The 15,857-nt window shown below is 43.3% G+C and overlaps 1 protein-coding gene and 1 long non-coding RNA gene across 3 annotated transcripts in view; one reads left to right on the forward strand and one right to left on the reverse strand.

The window, feature by feature from the left end:
• Window positions 1-74: 74 nt before the first annotated feature.
• Window positions 75-12,958, forward strand: LOC102291605. Its single transcript, XR_315640.3, has 2 exons — window positions 75-777; window positions 9,833-12,958. It is a non-coding gene; the product is annotated as an uncharacterized LOC102291605 (long non-coding RNA).
• The window catches only part of LOC102291812 (histone demethylase UTY), a 35,570-nt gene continuing 32,600 nt past the window's right edge, over window positions 12,888-15,857 (reverse strand). For both annotated transcript variants that reach the window (XM_014332922.2, XM_005919987.3), the window contains 4 exons: window positions 15,667-15,808; window positions 15,462-15,588; window positions 14,569-14,739; window positions 12,888-14,362 (listed from right to left, as the gene is read on the reverse strand). In XM_014332922.2, coding sequence (XP_014188408.1) covers window positions 14,333-14,362; window positions 14,569-14,739; window positions 15,462-15,588; window positions 15,667-15,808 — 470 coding nt within the window. In that variant the 3' untranslated portion in view covers window positions 12,888-14,332. The remainder of the gene's footprint in view (window positions 14,363-14,568; window positions 14,740-15,461; window positions 15,589-15,666; window positions 15,809-15,857) is intronic.

Consider the following 15,857-nt stretch of genomic DNA (forward strand, 5'->3'; position numbering starts at 1 on the left):
CAAGATTAGCCGCTCACCAGAATTGCCCAGATGGCCTGCAGGTACCTTTTGAACTGAAAATCCACCTGGTTTCTGGAAGCGATGGATGTATCTGCACCCATTAAAGGCTGCTCTGTGGGAATCGAGATGAGTCACAGGTGTTCGGAGCTCTTTGCTGAGGATACCTTACTGCCCTTCTTAAGACATACACACTCCCCCACCGCCACCACCAAAAATCTACTTCAGGTGACACTAAAATGTAAGCTTTTAATGGTCCTGCTGTGTGTAGGCGTGCACACGCACATGCACGCAATTGATGCGTAGGGGTGTAGAGTGGTCAACTGATGAGGCAGTGTGGAGGCTGAGAGCTCTGGAGAGTGGTGTGTGGGTTGGAAGCCTCCTCTCCTTGCAGCGAAACGCACACACAAACACACACACACATGCATGCACGCACAAAGCTGGGGGAGGTGGAGGCAGCAGGGCTTGCTTCGCTGGCTGTCCATTGATCAGTGAAGAGGTTGGTAGACTTAAAAGATCCGTGTAGAGACTGGTGGAGAGCAGAGAGAGAGAGGGAAGGATGCAGCGAGCAGAGACAGAGAGAAACAGCCAAGGAGAGCTGCACAGGGGGAACACCTCGAGAGCGAGAGAGAAATAGATAGGAAGGAGAAGAAGAAAGTGAGTGAAGAGGTAGAGATGAGGAGGAGAAGAAGACTAACAGAGGCAGATGACTGCGTCTGAGCGAAGGGGAGGGGTGGTGGGGGTTGCCCCGGGCTTTAACAGTCTGGATGGAGCTCATAGGTAAGCACTTGATGTTTCTGTGTTCCTCAGTGTGATGTACGTGCGCATACAGCCTGGGTGCCCATTTGTATGCCTGTGTGTGTCTCGTGCTGCCCGTGCTTCGGTGTGGAGTCGCTGCTGCAGAGAGAGTGAGAGTGTGTGTGTGAGATGAGAGATGCCAGTCGTTTGGCTTCACAGTGCAGCAGCAGCAGCAGCAGGAGTACAAATCTCCCAGGCTTCCTTCCTCTGCAGATGACACCATTCACTCTTGTTAGCTCTTCAATTAAAAAGAGCAGCGTGCCACCGGACTGGCATCATGCTGCAGGATTCATTCAGGCTGAGTGCAGGGTGGGAACATCACCAACAGGCTTGGTAAAGATGAGTTCTGCTGGGGGGAGGGGGGTTAATGAAATGATATGCTGCTGCATACAGTAGGAAAGACTGAAAATGCATGCAGTGGTTACTTAAATGCCCATGTGACACATTATCCATGAAACAAAAGGGATGAGCCACGAGTCCTGTAGCAACTCAGTCCCGAGACATGTCACCCATGTGTGTCTACAAGGGATCCTCTTTTTTTCCCCCATAAGAAGGATGAGTGATCTAGCAATGCTTGCAGTCTTGTAAAATGAGAGATTAAGCAGTGAATCATCAGGTGACAGAACACCATTCACACCTGCATCTACGATTCTGAGATTTTATTTTTTGGGGGGGGGCGGGGTTAATCCAAAATGTTCAATAGAAAAACGTAGTAAAAAACAGGATGTCAGTGAATATGTATTTCTGAAGCACTAGGTCTGCTTCTTGACCGCTGATTGGCTGAACTATTGTTAAGTGGCCAATAATTGAAGTTGAAATAATTAATTAAATAAAATAATAGAACCAGGCACCAGAGATCTGCACTCATGAAGGCTTCAAATCAGTTTATTGTACAACTTGTGCGAGGTAAATGCACAATTTTTTCCCTAAAGACTCTGCTTTGGAGTTCTTGGTAGTCACATGCTTTCCAACCCCCCCCCCCCCCCTCTGAAATTCAGAAATTCTCATAATCAGAATCAGAATCAGAATCAGAATCAGAATACTTTATTGATCCCAGGGGGAAATTATTTTTTTGTTACAGTGCTCCATTTTAAACCAACATTAAGACAAGACAGACAATACACTAACTAAGAATAGTACAATATATACATATATACACATACATACTTCACTCATAAATAAATAGTTGGAAAAGAAACATGTGTAGCTGTAGCAGCAAACAGTGTGTTAAGTGGATGCGTTGTACAGGGAGATGGCCACAGGCAGGAATGATTTCCTGTGTCGTTCAGTGGTGCTTAAAATAACAGAAATTACAATTAGCAAACAATTAAAGTCAACCAAGCTGGTCTAAATAATACAGAAAGGGTTGAACAGAAAGTCTAATTCGAAAATGATAAATATATATATATATATATATATATTCTTACATCGGACCCCAAACCCAGACTTCCCCGGACCCCAGTTAGTGCACCACCAAGGCAGCAGCTGAAGCCCCCCCCCAGCACCACCACTACCCCTCCTCCTCTTTTATGATATGGGAAGCAGCACGCGTTGACGTGTCGCGCTGCGCTTCCGACCGCTAGTATCGGCATGCGTCTTGTGCACACACGCACAGTGTTCTCATGGGGACATGCGGCCAGCAGAGCCAGCCACGGTAAGTGGAGCCACTTTTCATAACGACGCTTTCTATCTCCGGGGAAGGCACAACAACTTTCGCCGGCCGTTAGTGTTGCTGCTGCTGCCTCAGCCCGTGCTGGAGAAAAGCAACTTTAATAGACTTTCTTTCACTCTCTCTCTCGTTTGTGGCACCATTCCGTTCACAGCTTTATCCATGCAGATTGCGCAACGCGGAGTGTGATCGGACGGGAAACCGTGAAAACAATACCGTGCTCCTGTTGTTGTTATTGTTATTAATGTTATTTATTGTTATTATTTAACACCGGTTTCCTCAAGTGAACGCTCACGCTGACCAAAGCCCACCTCATCACCTCGGCTGTGCTCTGCTTTTGGCCATGCGGGGCTTCTCCATGGAGCACATTTCAGTCTCACCACTTGGTTAACAAAAAAAAAACAGAGGGGCATTTTTACGCACTTTTTAAAAAAACCCAAAGACATATCTTAAGTGCTGCTCAACATTCAAGTTGTGTTTTTCTTTTTGTCAACTTGAATGTTTAGTTACTTTGAGTGCCAAGTGTGGTACTCGGTCCTGTGAGTGTGTGTGTGTTGGGGGGGATGGGGGGGGGGGCAATGCGCAAAGTGTGTGGTCTCCAAGCTCTCCACCCACGCAGAGACGCACGGTTTGTGCGCGGGCGCACACGCCTGCACATGCACACACACAGACTACAAGTTGTGTCTGTGTCGGTCGGGCATGGATGTCTCTGAGTCTCAGGAATGCGCCCGGCGTTTTCTCTCTATTTTTCACATTAAGTGCAGTTTGGAAACCGCTCTCAAAGCCGCTCTCAGAACCGATGCCACCGCTGTCAAAACTCTGACACCAAGGGACGCAAATCCGGTTGCGAGTTTCAGAATAAGAGCCGCACAAACTTGCAATATTTACCCATTTCATATCATATCATATCATTTTTTTTCCTTTCCCATATTGGCTGTCAGTACATTATATATACCGTATTTATGCTTATAAATAAGATTATAATATGGTTAATTCTATATGTTTGCTTTGAAATTACTTTACAGCTTAATTAATAAATAAAATAATTCAGCCATTCTACTATCAATTAATCAAGTCGCCTATTGAGTTAATATGAATAATGACATGTTTGGACTGCAGTTATTTTTGGTATTACTAAATATATATCATATTATTCATTTCCTATTACTAAGTATGCTCGTCTCTATATTTAGTTTATTTCAAACCACAAAAAACGAAAGAAAACAAAAAAGAAAGAAAAAACTCTTAAACACATAAAGTTCCCGGTTTGTTCCGGGTGAAATTCATCAGGCTTTACACTAAAGAGGGAAGGGAGGGGGGTAGCCCCTGCCTGGAGAGGAGAGAGGGGGAAATTCTTGTGTTTTTGGTATGCGATTACCCAGCGGAGAACCCATGACTGAAAGGGAGGAGGAGGACCGGGGTTGAATTTAGGATACATTCCTTGCCTTCCTTTTTACGGTAACCACATTATTGCTGCTGCTGACATGCTGCCTCCTCACATGACACCCCTAAGCTCCCAGCTGATGCGTTACAACTGGACAAAGCGAGTCAGATGACCTCAGCACGTATGAGTGCAGGAGAACTACAAATGTCGATAATAATAATAATAATAATAATAATAATAATAATAATAATAATAATAATAATAATAATAATGAGTTTACCTCAGATGTTTAGCTGACTCAAATGATTTAGAGAACGTGTAAAAATGACTCCTTTGGAGATTTTTAATAAGACAAAACCTGATTTTATTTGTAGAATTGCATTGAGAACTTGTTAGCTTTAAGGTAAACTCTGTTTATTTGATAAATGTCTGATATGTTTAAAATTATGGGGAATTCCTGGCTTAAAATGACCACTTACAGAAATCGTATTCAGTTCTTGCTAGCTGTAACAAGCCATATTTAAGGGTTTCCTCTTAAAGGATACATTGGTGATACAGTGTAGCTTTTCTGGATAGGAAAGCCTGTCACAAAGACACAAGGTAACAATTCATAAAACAGCCAATGACTTAGGGTGTAATTCACCTGTAATTAAATGGAATTTCAGTGTATTTTGTTTGAAATTACAATGTAATTTACTTATTTAAAATACTTAGAGTTAGTAGGGTAACAAATCAGGTTTTTACAGGAAACAAGTAATTATACTTTAAGTCATTTTAAGTAATGCGTAATTTCCTCATAAGTTAGCAGAAAAACAAACAACATCTCAAGCATGCTGTACTGTTTGAGGCCGTATTATGAAGTGTCATAACCTTGCCCAACTTCTGGGTATTTTACAGAAAATTAGGTAAGTAATGTAAAGCGTGAGTGAAATAAAAAGGCCGACTGAATAATAGAAAATCATTCATGTACATCAATGTAATGATTATTAAATAACGAAGAAAAAGAAAGATGGGCATGGTCAAGTCACCCTACCATACAGCCCGTGCCCCAAAAAGTACAGCATATTTACAATATAAAATGAGGGAAAATACTTTTTTGTTTTCCGCTAAATTACCAGAAAAGTACGTACAAATTCAAATTACTTACACACTACTTACTTTGTTTCTTGTAAAAACTTTGCTTGTTAACACCTTATTCTATTGGATTGTAATTTCAAATAAAACACCTTGAAATTGCATTTAGTTGCAGGGCAGGACATGAGCAGGGTTACATCACAAGCTTTTTGCCTGCTTCATGCATCGTAGCGGGTCATGACGTAGGCAAAAAGCATGTGATGTAACTGTTTTCCAGCAGCTACACTTGTGCTGCAGTACTTGGGAAGTTTAAAGACCTTTTGCTCCTTAAAAATAAAAAAAAATAATAATAAAAATCCATAACCGTCCTCCAATCTGACCCCTCCCCTTTCTGATAATTCGAACACGGTCCCTTAGAAAAGCGGCCTGGTTCATTATTTCAATCAATTTTCCTTTTACCGTTAACGTCTGCCTACGAACCCACAGGTGGTCTCGCACACACACACACAGACTCTCTCCGAGGCCGGCTCAAACGTCAGAATTTTAGAAATACAGCCACATTACATCTGACATATTAAATGGAGCTTGCCAAATTTGCATAAAACCAGCAGAGCTCTGGCTGGCTGTTCTTCAGCGTCTCTGTCGAAGCCATAATCGCCCACTCGCTAACGACAATTACTATAATGGACTGATTGTTGGATTATACCACCAAAGTGGTTTTAGCACACATCTGCATAATTGTTCTTAGCATATACGCGCTCGTGGGCTCCTGGCTGCCATTAGCTGCTGCAGAGAGGAGGGTGATTGAGGAGTTGTTGAAGAACGGCAGTAAATTGTGTACCAACTGTGTGGGTGTTTTTCCAACCTGGATGAGAAATGCACTTTTAAAGCATCGTCTAGTTAAAGATCAGATTTAGATTAGAGCTGCTGCTGGCTGGTAGAGCTGCTCTGCATGGGGGGCAATCCTGTTGCAACCCCAAGGGGTCAACTCACGGTCCTTGAGCAAGGCACTAAACCTAGAAAATGCAGGCCACTGAGTGAAAATGCATGAATCTGAGGGACATTTGGGATAAACAGCAGCGTCCTGAGTCAACTTTATAAATAAAAGTTCAGTAATGAACGTTATGCAAGGAAATGTGTCATGTGGTATGATTGATGTGAGGAAGCCCAGGGCCAATCGGTGACAGGATGCGTCACCACTCCTGGATTATCAGTGGGGTCGTTCCAAGACTTTCCCACACTTCAAACCCATCATTTCTGACTCTTGATTTAAAAGCGACTATTAAACATACGTTCAAAATTCGATGCAAAAGAATGGCTTTCTACATCAAAACGTCCTGCCGTTTCAGTGACGTCGACGTTAAATATCAAACATTACTCATGCTTTGAAAAGTCAACGCAGCCAGCCCAAGGAGTGCGCTGACTTTGGTGGCTCAGCCTTTGATATCCAGCGCTGGGAAACAAAGTCGCGCTCCCTCTTTGTCAGAAATCACATTAGTGAGACTGAACGTCACGTGACCAACAGATGGACAGACACATCCGTAGTACATGGGGGACTGTAAGCAGCATGAGCCAGATCAACAGCTGAACCCAGCTTTCCACTCGCAGTCTCTGTATAAACATGCAGCGAGGCTTCAGGAAAGGAAGGGAGGAGGGGGTGTGGGGGGTGCTGGATAGAGCAGCAGTGAGAAAATCTGCCCAGATCTTTCCTCCAAAAACGCCAACTGATGATTTCTTAATCAAATTGAGCAGTGAAAGTTTGCCCCCCCCCCCCCTTTCCGGCCTGCAAGGACACCTGAAACCTGCAGCGCGAAGGCCGCTTCATGTCCTCCTCATCCTCCTCTCATTCCCCATCTCTTGAAAACAGGCCAACATCCCACACAGACAAAATCATGCTCCCTCTTCCTCTCCGCTTTTCTCTGAACAGCACTCTGTGCTAATTACTCTCCGTTTCCATGGCAATGGGTAGCACCTCGATTTTTTTTCCTGGTATTTTTTGTTATCTTGGATAGCCCGTCACAAACATGCCTCGCATCTCTTCATTTGATGGAGGCCACGGTTTACGTTTCATCTCGGTGGCTTCGAACATAAAGATTTTATGTTTTTTTCATGCTTGCGTTTTATAACAGTATCAGTCTGTCGTCACTGACATGCACTGATTTTACATTTGATCAAGTAGATATAAGAGTTAAGAGTAATCATGTACATGGCTGCTATTTATCTGCAGGCAGTTTAATTTGAAATAGTGCTAAAGGGACATTTCACCACAAAATGAGTTTATCCATATAGAAAGTGTTGATGTAAGATGCCTTATGAATGTGGGGTACTTTCAGCTGCTCCCTTTCACAGCAGATGGATCTGCGTGTTTGGCTTGGCACAGATTTTTGTTTTGTTTTGTTTTACACAGGATACACTCACTGACACAACCCTCCCGTTTAGCTGGGCTCGGGATAAGTTGAATAAGGGGACACTAACGATCTCCTCCCAGTCTCAAACCAGGGATCCTAACCGGAAAGAAACATGAATGGCGTCCCCCACTTCCCTTCTCAGCTGAGCTGCAATGTCAGCTAGCTGCTACTTTTGGTTGGTGGATGAAACTGCTCACACCAAGCTAAATTTGTTTGAATCACTACGTCCATATTTCTGGAAATACACACCGGATTTCTTACAGTGCTTTGAGTGCCATTTGGCGTGACGTTCACCCCCAAAAAGATCCCTTTAAACAGGACCTGCAAACCTGCTACTTCCAAGTGCCAACTCACTATGGTAACCCAATATTCCTGCAAATATTTGGGGGGGTTTTGTGTGCAAACAGATTCATGGGCAGTCGTGAAACTCTGAGGTCTATACAGATTTTTGCAGTTCTTGTGGGTTCTTGCAGTTCACTTCATTTCAGTTTTTTTTATATAACCACAAATCACAACACCAGTCGCCTCAAGTCGCTTATATTGCAGGGACCCTACAATAAAACAGAGTAAACCCCAATAATCAAACAACTCCCTTTGAGCAAGCACTTGGCGACAGAGGGAAGGAAAAACTCCCTTTTAACAGGAAGAAACCTCCGGCAGACAGGACACAGATGAAAGAGATTAATCTTCATAATGTTTAGCGAGGAAATCTCAGTGTCCTGATCTTAAAAAAACAAATATCAAAAGCAACAGTTTCCAGTCAGTATTGCCAGCTGATTAGCCTAAAACATGAGGTGCTCTTAATTGAATGGGAATGTTTCATCTGGCTCCCTCGCCCCTCACAGCTATGAGCCTTGGATGTCACACATTAAGCTGCGCGCAAAGTGAGTCACTTTGACACAGTCACACTTTTCTATATATATATGTGCAGCTCTCAGGAGGGGGGTAAGGGGATGGTTACTATGAAACAAGTCAGAAAAACAGCAGTAGTGGTAATTACAGGAGGAGCAAGGAGAAGAAGCAAAGTGAAAAAAAAGCTTTTGAGTAAAATATGAGGCATGGAAGGGGATTGAGAGAGTGAGAACCTGAGAAAACAAGGGGGTGGGGGGTATCGTGGTCTGAGAGGCCCACCATTCATTACTTATTAAACAGAAAGGAATGTGATGCTTTTGTGTCAAGGCTGCAGTCGGCCATTTTTCATTTAAAGGTCTGAATTTGACACAGAGCTGCACAAATTTCAAATCTACTCGCCGCTTGCACTGTTTCCAGATCGAGCTCGCATTTACTAAACCTGCTTTGTTGTTTTTCTGTAATCTGCATTTAAGTAACGTCAAGCTCTCACATCAAAAACGTGGTTGCACTCCATGACGCTAAAGTTCAAAAAAAAAAAAGTGGGCTTGCTTCTCCTCCTTCGCACATGCCTTCATACCACATTATCTTCAATGACCCTGGGTTTTATGAATGGGCAGCAGGAAGCTCTACCATTGGCTGACAACGACAGCCAATCAGGAAGGATAATTTTGCAACAGAAGTGGGAGTGGATGAATGGACAAGTCACACATTTTTAGAGGTCGGGGCCCTGTTTGTGTGTGTGTGTGTGTCTGTCACACACTGACCTACTTGGTTTATTGCTGGCATCTATACATAGCTGTGGGAAACACAAGCAGACAATCGGCCTGTTTAAAATTAGCAGTCAGGGCCACCTGTCTGTTTCTCACTAAAGCGGAAATGCCAGAGAGGGCAGAGAGGAAGGTAAAACAGGGTGGGAGTGGGAAGGGGTAGGGACGGAGGGGATATCGATCACTCCGCTAATTTAAATCTCTCTCGCTTTCTTTATCCCCTGCTGTGACACAGGGAGACATTGTTAGGTAGGCAGGATTTGAGGACCACTAGCAGGGGGTGGGTTGAGGGGGTTGGTTGGTGGTCCAGGCTATGTGGAATTCCTGTAGGGTTTTATATATAGGGAAATGAGAGCGAATAGTTACAGTTTAGTGTACTTAACCATACCGTATGTTAAGGAAAAGTGTGTGTGTGTGTGTGTGGGGGGCAGAAGGATGAATGGAGGCGAAGTAGAGTAAAAAAGAAAAACCCTCAGCCCCCCACACCCTTTCCTCCCCCTACACTTTTTTAATTTTAACCTTGTAGCACAAAACTGACATTTCCTCCCTCGGTCGTGTCAAACAGCCAACAGGAAGTCTCCGTCTTCTTAACTGACATTACAGCTGGCATCTTGTTTCCTAGAATCACGATTTTCAGCCCACACTTGGTTTTGTTCCTGTGCGCCTCCGCCAGAATAATAGTTTGTGGGTGTCGAGTGAAAATGTTTCAGAGAGGCACACTGTACTACACTGTCCAAAATACATACAGCACGTATAAGCACCACTTTTTGCCTGCTGCTGCTTTAAATGTTTGCCGTTGTTTGAGTATGAAACAAACAATAGTATAAAACTGTCCTCTTGCCATGGTTGCCGTTCTCACCCAGACATCTTTTTTTATTTCCAGGCCTCCTGTCAGACTGTCAAACAGAAGAGTCGACTCTCCGGAGAAAAGGAGGCGCGAAGTCTTCCAGTGTCCATCGGTGGCAGTCAAGATGGACGCCGACAACCAGTCTGAGCGGGCTCAGTCGGCCATCTTGTTTTCAGCGTGGGTGCAGAGGGACTGTGTGCTGCTTAAAAAGCAAAAAAAAAAAGCGAGACAAAGAAGGAACTTTAACTCTTTTCCCACATGTACCTGAACCATTGTTCTTTCAGACACAGCAACCCCTATAGCCAAATGCTAACATACGTTCAATATTTAAAATACAGACGTATCTGCTGTGATGTCATTCACTGGTTTGTGAAACCCCTTTTCGAAGGTTCAACTTTAGCTTCAAGGCTGTCACCATTTCATTTTTGTGTACCTAGCAGTAATGAAAATAAGATAAGAAGATGGAGTGCTAAGTTAGCAAAATATATCTATAAAACTGCTAATCAGTACTAAGTAACAGACTAATAAAGAGCTAGAATTTCACCCACCAACACTAGAGCCAGCTTCGTGGATGGTCTGTTAGCAGAATTTAACAATATATGAAAAAGCATCAACGGCCCAAACAGGTTAAGAGGCCCAGTTTTGATGCAGATTAACTAAAGTGAAGCCTAGCATAGAACTAGCAGCCACAGCTACATGTAGCAATTAATTTCTGCTGATGTGACCTCTAAACACTTTGATGCTTAGATCGTATTTTGCATTTCAGAATTGAGTTTTATTCAGGCTGTGCTCATTTGCTAAGAGATTGAGATTTGTTAGCCAATAAGCAAGCAGTTTCACAGCGAGTCCCATCCCGTTTCGCCACAAGATGGAGACGGTAAAAATACTCATCTTGAGGCTTCAATGCGGGACTTTAGAAACCAGTACCTGGCATCACAGTGGCTACATCCATCTTTTATACTATCTATCACCGGCTTCCACCTGTCAGTCAAAAATTAGCAAAAACTTCCAAAAGTGTTTTTGTCCAAAGGTATAAACACGTTAATTTCTTCTGTACAGTTGGGCATTGTAAAATAGAAATCAATAGGTACTGACTTCCTTTAGTAGATTTCAACATGAATGACGTTATACAGATGTCAATAATTTACCATGTAAAGTAGAACTTGCTAAATAGGAAATGCTGCTGCTTGATGAAATGTCAAATCTATAGGATTCATCCTAAAGGGAACTATGAATTTTTGCGCTAGACAGTTTGCACGTTTGACAGTCAATACTCACTTTAGAATATAGTGAATCAGGCCCCGGTCACTCAGGTCTAGAGACCAGTCAGTGACCATCTGGCAACCTACAGTTGCAAAGCAAACTTTACAGCAGTCGCTGGGACATTGATTGCTAAAGTCCCCAGTAACGCAGGCCTACAGACCAACGGTCGCTAGAAAACAATGCGTATTCCCCAGCTGTTTGGCAAAAGCTTGTGACTGCTCTGGCCCCTAGCACATTAAGGCAGTCATAGTTTGAATGGAAGTGATGGACTTACAAACACTGGCCAGCTGCTCTCCAACCTGTAGCAGAAGTGTGAAAAAAAAGTGCAACAAAAACCTTAAATGAAGAGCGTCTGCCTTCAAAGTAAAAGTTGGCAGACCTTCTGCATTTTCAGTTTGCATCTTGCTTTTTTGAGTTTTTCTACCGCTCAGGCTAATAGTTAGCCAGTATGTGCAGACAAAAGTTGGAAAAACTCCAGTGACCGTGGCTGTCACTGGGAGGTTTTTGGTGCAGCACCTTCTTTGCAACCAATATTGCCCAGCAATAGCCAGCAACCTCCAGGAACCACTGCCAATCAGCCAGGGAATACACATTTTTCCATGTCACTGGTGGTTATATAACATCCAATATGATCAAGTAATTAAGAAGAAAAAAAAAAGATCAGACAATGAAACAAGTCTGTACAGGAGAAAAGAGACTAAGTGGTCTGGGACGTTTTCAGTGATTTACCCACAGTGGCTCGGTTAAATTAAAACACATCGGAAGACACGAACACCAAAAACAACTTCCTCGCTGTTGCAGGGAGTGTAAAAAGGGTTGTTGCACTACCAAAGGATCTTATGTGGAAAATAGACTCCTGCAAACAACCTTTTTGCACGTTGTCAACAGAGGAAATTGGCAGGGTGAAGGTGCAAGCGGGAAAAGGGTGTCTGCCTGTTGCAGCATTGTTAGTGGCTCTGCTTCTATGTAAAATGAACATGTTCAAGTGTATGTACCTCTCATTTTCAAGGACTTTGTGTTGGAGCACTATGTTAAAAAAAAAAAGTGTTTTCTCTTGTTTTTTTAATTTATTGGTGTGTGACTATGTCATTACAAACTGTATCCACATCCTCACCTGCATTACATCCGCAGCAGTCTGAAGCAGCTTGAAGTCGTTTCCCCTCCTCATCATTTCCTATCTCGGCTGAACAGTGGCTCCAGTTTTGGCTCCAGACGGAGCTGCAAAGCCGCAGGGCACCCAGCGGTTGCTCAGTAGTCAGTGTAGATCCTGTGGGGCTGGCAGCAGCTACATCTGGCTACTGGGTCTCTGCTGACAGCCGCCTTATTCTGAATACAATCTTTAGGTGATTTTTAATATATTTTGCTCTTCTTCTTTTTTTTTTCCACTGGCATTTGAAATTCCTTATCAGCAGGATTAGTGTATTATTTCCTGTTTGAGTTTTCTGTGTAGCTTACACCCTTTTCCTGTGATCTCCTCTACTACGCACCTTTTAAATTTCTAAGAAGTGTCTCAAATAACCACCCACTGGGTGGAAAAAAGCCTCAGGCGGAGTTGATCCGAGGCCATGCGGGGACTCTGGAGTTTGTTTCTCGAATAAAAGTAAGAGAAGTTCTGAGAACCTGGTTAAGTTCTGAACCTGGCATACAGTGTAGGAATCTGTGTGTGTCAGTCTACAGCTACATTGTCTGCTGGGTTTCAGGCCTCCACCCGACACCTGCATTGTTTCATGTATTTTTACTCCTACTGAATGTATACGAATGTGCTTTGTATGTTCCAGGAAGCCAAAAAACAACAACAACAAAAAAAACAAAACAAGAAAACTGCAGATAATTTGTCAACTTTGTGTTTATTGACTCATCATAAAACATTCTTCAAACAATAAAACAATTTTAAATGTCCGTTTCTGTACAACGCTTGCTAAGCAATTTATTTATATATATATATATTTATATTTATATATATATAAAATGTAAAAGGAGTCGTGTTAAAATGACAAAACTCCTTCAAATTTAATGGCAGGTACTCTGGAAAAAATAACAGCATTCCATCAACAAATATTTTCAAGCAATAAATATGTATTTATAAATAGTGTAAATTTACATCAAGATTAGAAACATAAAACAAAAAAACAAACAAAACAAAATCACAAATTAAACTTAATTCCATAAGTCTATGTGCAACCCATTTTCTTTGTGACTTGGCTAGTAAGTTTTTTTCCCTATTTTTTCTTTTTTTTTCCTTATTTTTTTGTTTATTTTTTTGTTAAACCTAAGAAACAAAAACATCAAAGCTTTGAAAAGAACGAGACGAAGATAAAATACATAAAAGCTGTGAACAAAAGAAAAAAAAAAAAAAAAAAAAAAAAAGGGGGGGAGAGGGGGGAGAACCTAAATTCACCTAAATTCTTCACATTACAAATTTTTTTAATTTTATTTTATTTTTTTGGTGGGTGGGGGTCAGGTAGGGAGGATTCTGCTTTTCCAAACTCTTAAAGTTACTATCTACCATAGAAAAAGACCAGTTAGGCTAGTGCTCCTTAAAGGGGGAGAAGAAGGAGGAGGGTGGACTGAAGAAATTTTTTTTTTGGAGGGGGAAGTTCTACCCCCCTCCACAAAAAGAAAAAAAAGAAAAAAAAAAAAATCACCCAGTCATCGGAATAGAAAACAAGGAGAAAGAAACAGAAAGAGAGAGAAAGACGGGTTGTCAAGTCAGTAGTCTTTTACGGGTGGTGTTGCCAGTTGGGAGAGTTAACAAGTATCTACAAAACACCCCTGCCCCTTGTCCCCGCCCCCCACCCCACCTTCCCCTCCCTGTTCCCGATCATCTGATTAAGTCCTCAATTAAAACAGGGCTGAGCCATTGTCTCTAGAGGAGGAGTGGGGAGGGAGGAGAGGTGGGTGGGTGGCCTGGCAAGGCGGAGAACAGGAGGAGGAGGGAAAGAGAGAAAACAAGAGTCCTGTTATGGAGCTCAGTGTGGCGCCCTCTTGTGGAAGGCCCTCCGCCGGGCTCTTTGTACAGGGGTTGCATAGACAGACACGCTCCGCCGCCTCAGCCTCCAGCCGTCGCTATGGAGACCAGCCATACAGAAGGGGCGGCAGAGAGGGTGGGTGGTGGTGGTGGTGGTGATGAGGGGGTCGGGTAGAGTCGGCCTTGGCTTTCCTGAATATCAGAAATGGTCCGTGTATGTTTGTTCTTTCAGTTTTTTTAGATCTCAGTACAAGTTCCTGTAAATGGGCTTCATGGCTCCACAGCAGAAGAAGAGTCGCCTAATGTCAAGACGAAGATGAATGAAGAGGAGGGGCCTGCGCAGAGAGAGAAGGAGAGATGGTACAGAGCGATTATTCCTCAAGTTCAAATCCTCTGCAGTGAGTTCCCGCCACTGCTGATGTTTCATATGGGCTAATATCGGCCCTGCTGGCCAGCTATCGGCAAATAAGATGGCACTTATCGGTTGTGTGTAAATAGTAGTGATATGAGCTTTGGGGCACTGACAAATCTAACGACTTACTAATGTGAACTGGTCGTAGACCTGCATCAGGTCCTCCATCCTGTACTGCTCCAGCACCACGAAGTCGTCCAGTGCGGCGCTGCCTTTTCGGGCACAATCCTGGCAGTGGACCACGCACTGCTTCTTGGACAGGAGCTCGCGGCGCACAAACAGCAGGTTGAACACTTCCACCTGTGGATCACACACACAAAAACACGCGTTACAAAACTAAATCCACAGGCTGAGCTTCTCTTGCAACTGTCTGCGATTATCACAGCAATTGACAAAAGACGCTTAATGGAAAGCTTTTCTAAAAAAGCAGCTGAAAGCCCCCCCCCTGCTTAAATACGAGCCATTAACGAAGCTGTTAATTAACGCAAACAAAAACCGAGCCGGCTTTAATTCAGCTGATCGCAATAAGTGCTCGTGCTGTCCAAAAACAAAAACAAAAAAAGGAAACAGGAGGGGAAACGAGCAGGATTTAGCCTATGCTTGCTTTCCTTCACACGTGTTAGATTAAAGGTTATACACGTCCACAGTGGTGGGAAATTAATAAATAAAATAAATTGGCTGCTCATTTCTACTATTGACATTTACTTTACATTATGTGGTAAATGGACTGGCTCTTATACAGCGCTTTTGATCCTCTTCTATCATCCTTTTGATTAGCAGACGACCTGCTCTACCTACCTGAGCCACATGCTTATAATTCACACGTGAAACACACAGTTAAGGGACTAAACTTCTCTAATCTAACAATCCAGGGTGCAGAGTAATATTCAGGATGTGAGTGGGAACGATTGCGCCGACGACTATTATCTTTCACTCGAAAAAGCTGCAAAGCCAGAAAAATGTGACATCCTGTTAAAATTCACACCCCTGGTGCTGCAATGTTCCCGGTGTTGTTCACTGACCTCACAGATGGTGCAGTAGTGGGCCGGCTCGTCCCTGGTCCTCGGCCTCAGCACCGTTTCCTTGCCGGCTGCCGCCAAGGCTTCCTTCACCCACTGGCACTGCTTCAGCGTCCGCAGCAAGCAGTACCTGTGACGGGAACAGAGGCGTCAGCGATGGGTGGAAAAGAAAGGAAAAAAAGAAGCTGCAGAAGCCCCCGCGACTTACTTGATCATCTCGAACAGCTTGTGGTCGGACACTTTAATGTTGCGCGCCATGTTCCAGGAGAGGTGTACCATGGGAACCATGGACTTGACGCTCTGGAGCTTATTCCACTCGTATCGCTCCACAGCCAGCTTGTACTGGTGAGCTGAAAGAGCAGTTTAAAGATTTAGGAGAACATTCTGGACTTTATTGGA

The sequence above is a fragment of the Haplochromis burtoni genome, unplaced genomic scaffold (genome assembly GCF_018398535.1).
Source record: "Haplochromis burtoni strain Fernald_Lab_line unplaced genomic scaffold, NCSU_Asbu1 Contig_40, whole genome shotgun sequence".
Lineage (NCBI taxonomy): Eukaryota > Metazoa > Chordata > Actinopteri > Cichliformes > Cichlidae > Haplochromis > Haplochromis burtoni.